The 591-nt window shown below is 43.7% G+C and overlaps 1 protein-coding gene across 1 annotated transcript in view; it reads right to left on the bottom strand.

The window, feature by feature from the left end:
• Positions 1–433: 433 nt before the first annotated feature.
• The window catches only part of LOC107579096 (chromatin assembly factor 1 subunit B-like), a gene marked incomplete at its 5' end in the record, with an annotated part of 3568 nt that continues 3410 nt past the window's right edge, over positions 434–591 (bottom strand). The window contains one exon of the mRNA XM_016264969.1: positions 434–514. Within this exon, the coding sequence (XP_016120455.1) occupies positions 434–514 (81 nt within the window). The remainder of the gene's footprint in view (positions 515–591) is intronic.

The following is a 591-nucleotide window of genomic DNA, read 5'->3' as shown; positions in this document are numbered from 1 at the left end:
AGCCACGATATTAGCACCATTGTCATGGACTATGGCAATGATTTTGCTAGGAGGAATTTCAAATCTGGCCACTACCTGCTCCAACCACTCTGCAATGTTAGATGCAGTATGTCTGTCCTGCAGTGGCATGGTGGTGAGGCAGAATGACTGCATGTCCCAGTCATCTGTGATGTAGTGGCATGTAATGCCAAGGTAGGCTTCAGTTGCTACACTTGTCCATACATCAGTGGTGAGAGCAAGTTTGCTGTTGTTGGTGTTTATTGCAGTTTTCACTTCCTTGAATGTCTCTTCATATTTTCTCTCCATGAGCTTTGTGAAGTGAGTCCTGGAGGGCAGAGTGTAACCAGGGTTCAAGGTGTGGATCATTTTAGTGAAGCCGTCATCTTCAACCATCGACAGAGGCCTCATGTCAGTGACGAGCATGTTGAGGATACTATCCGTCAAGACAGCGGCTTGCTGTGGTGTACATGATGCATTTCCCATCAAGAAGCCTCTCATGGTTTGCTGTTTTTTTCTGGAATCAAAAAGATAGTATGAGTATGTGTAATAGCACAATTTTTACATCAACTAAATACATACTTACATACATAC

Source organism: Sinocyclocheilus grahami, unplaced genomic scaffold (genome assembly GCF_001515645.1).
Source record: "Sinocyclocheilus grahami isolate Dianchi unplaced genomic scaffold, SAMN03320097.WGS_v1.1 scaffold14111.1, whole genome shotgun sequence".
NCBI lineage: Eukaryota > Metazoa > Chordata > Actinopteri > Cypriniformes > Cyprinidae > Sinocyclocheilus > Sinocyclocheilus grahami.
The sequence above is the reverse complement of the archived record's forward strand: the minus strand, read 5'-3'. Positions and strand labels throughout refer to the sequence as shown.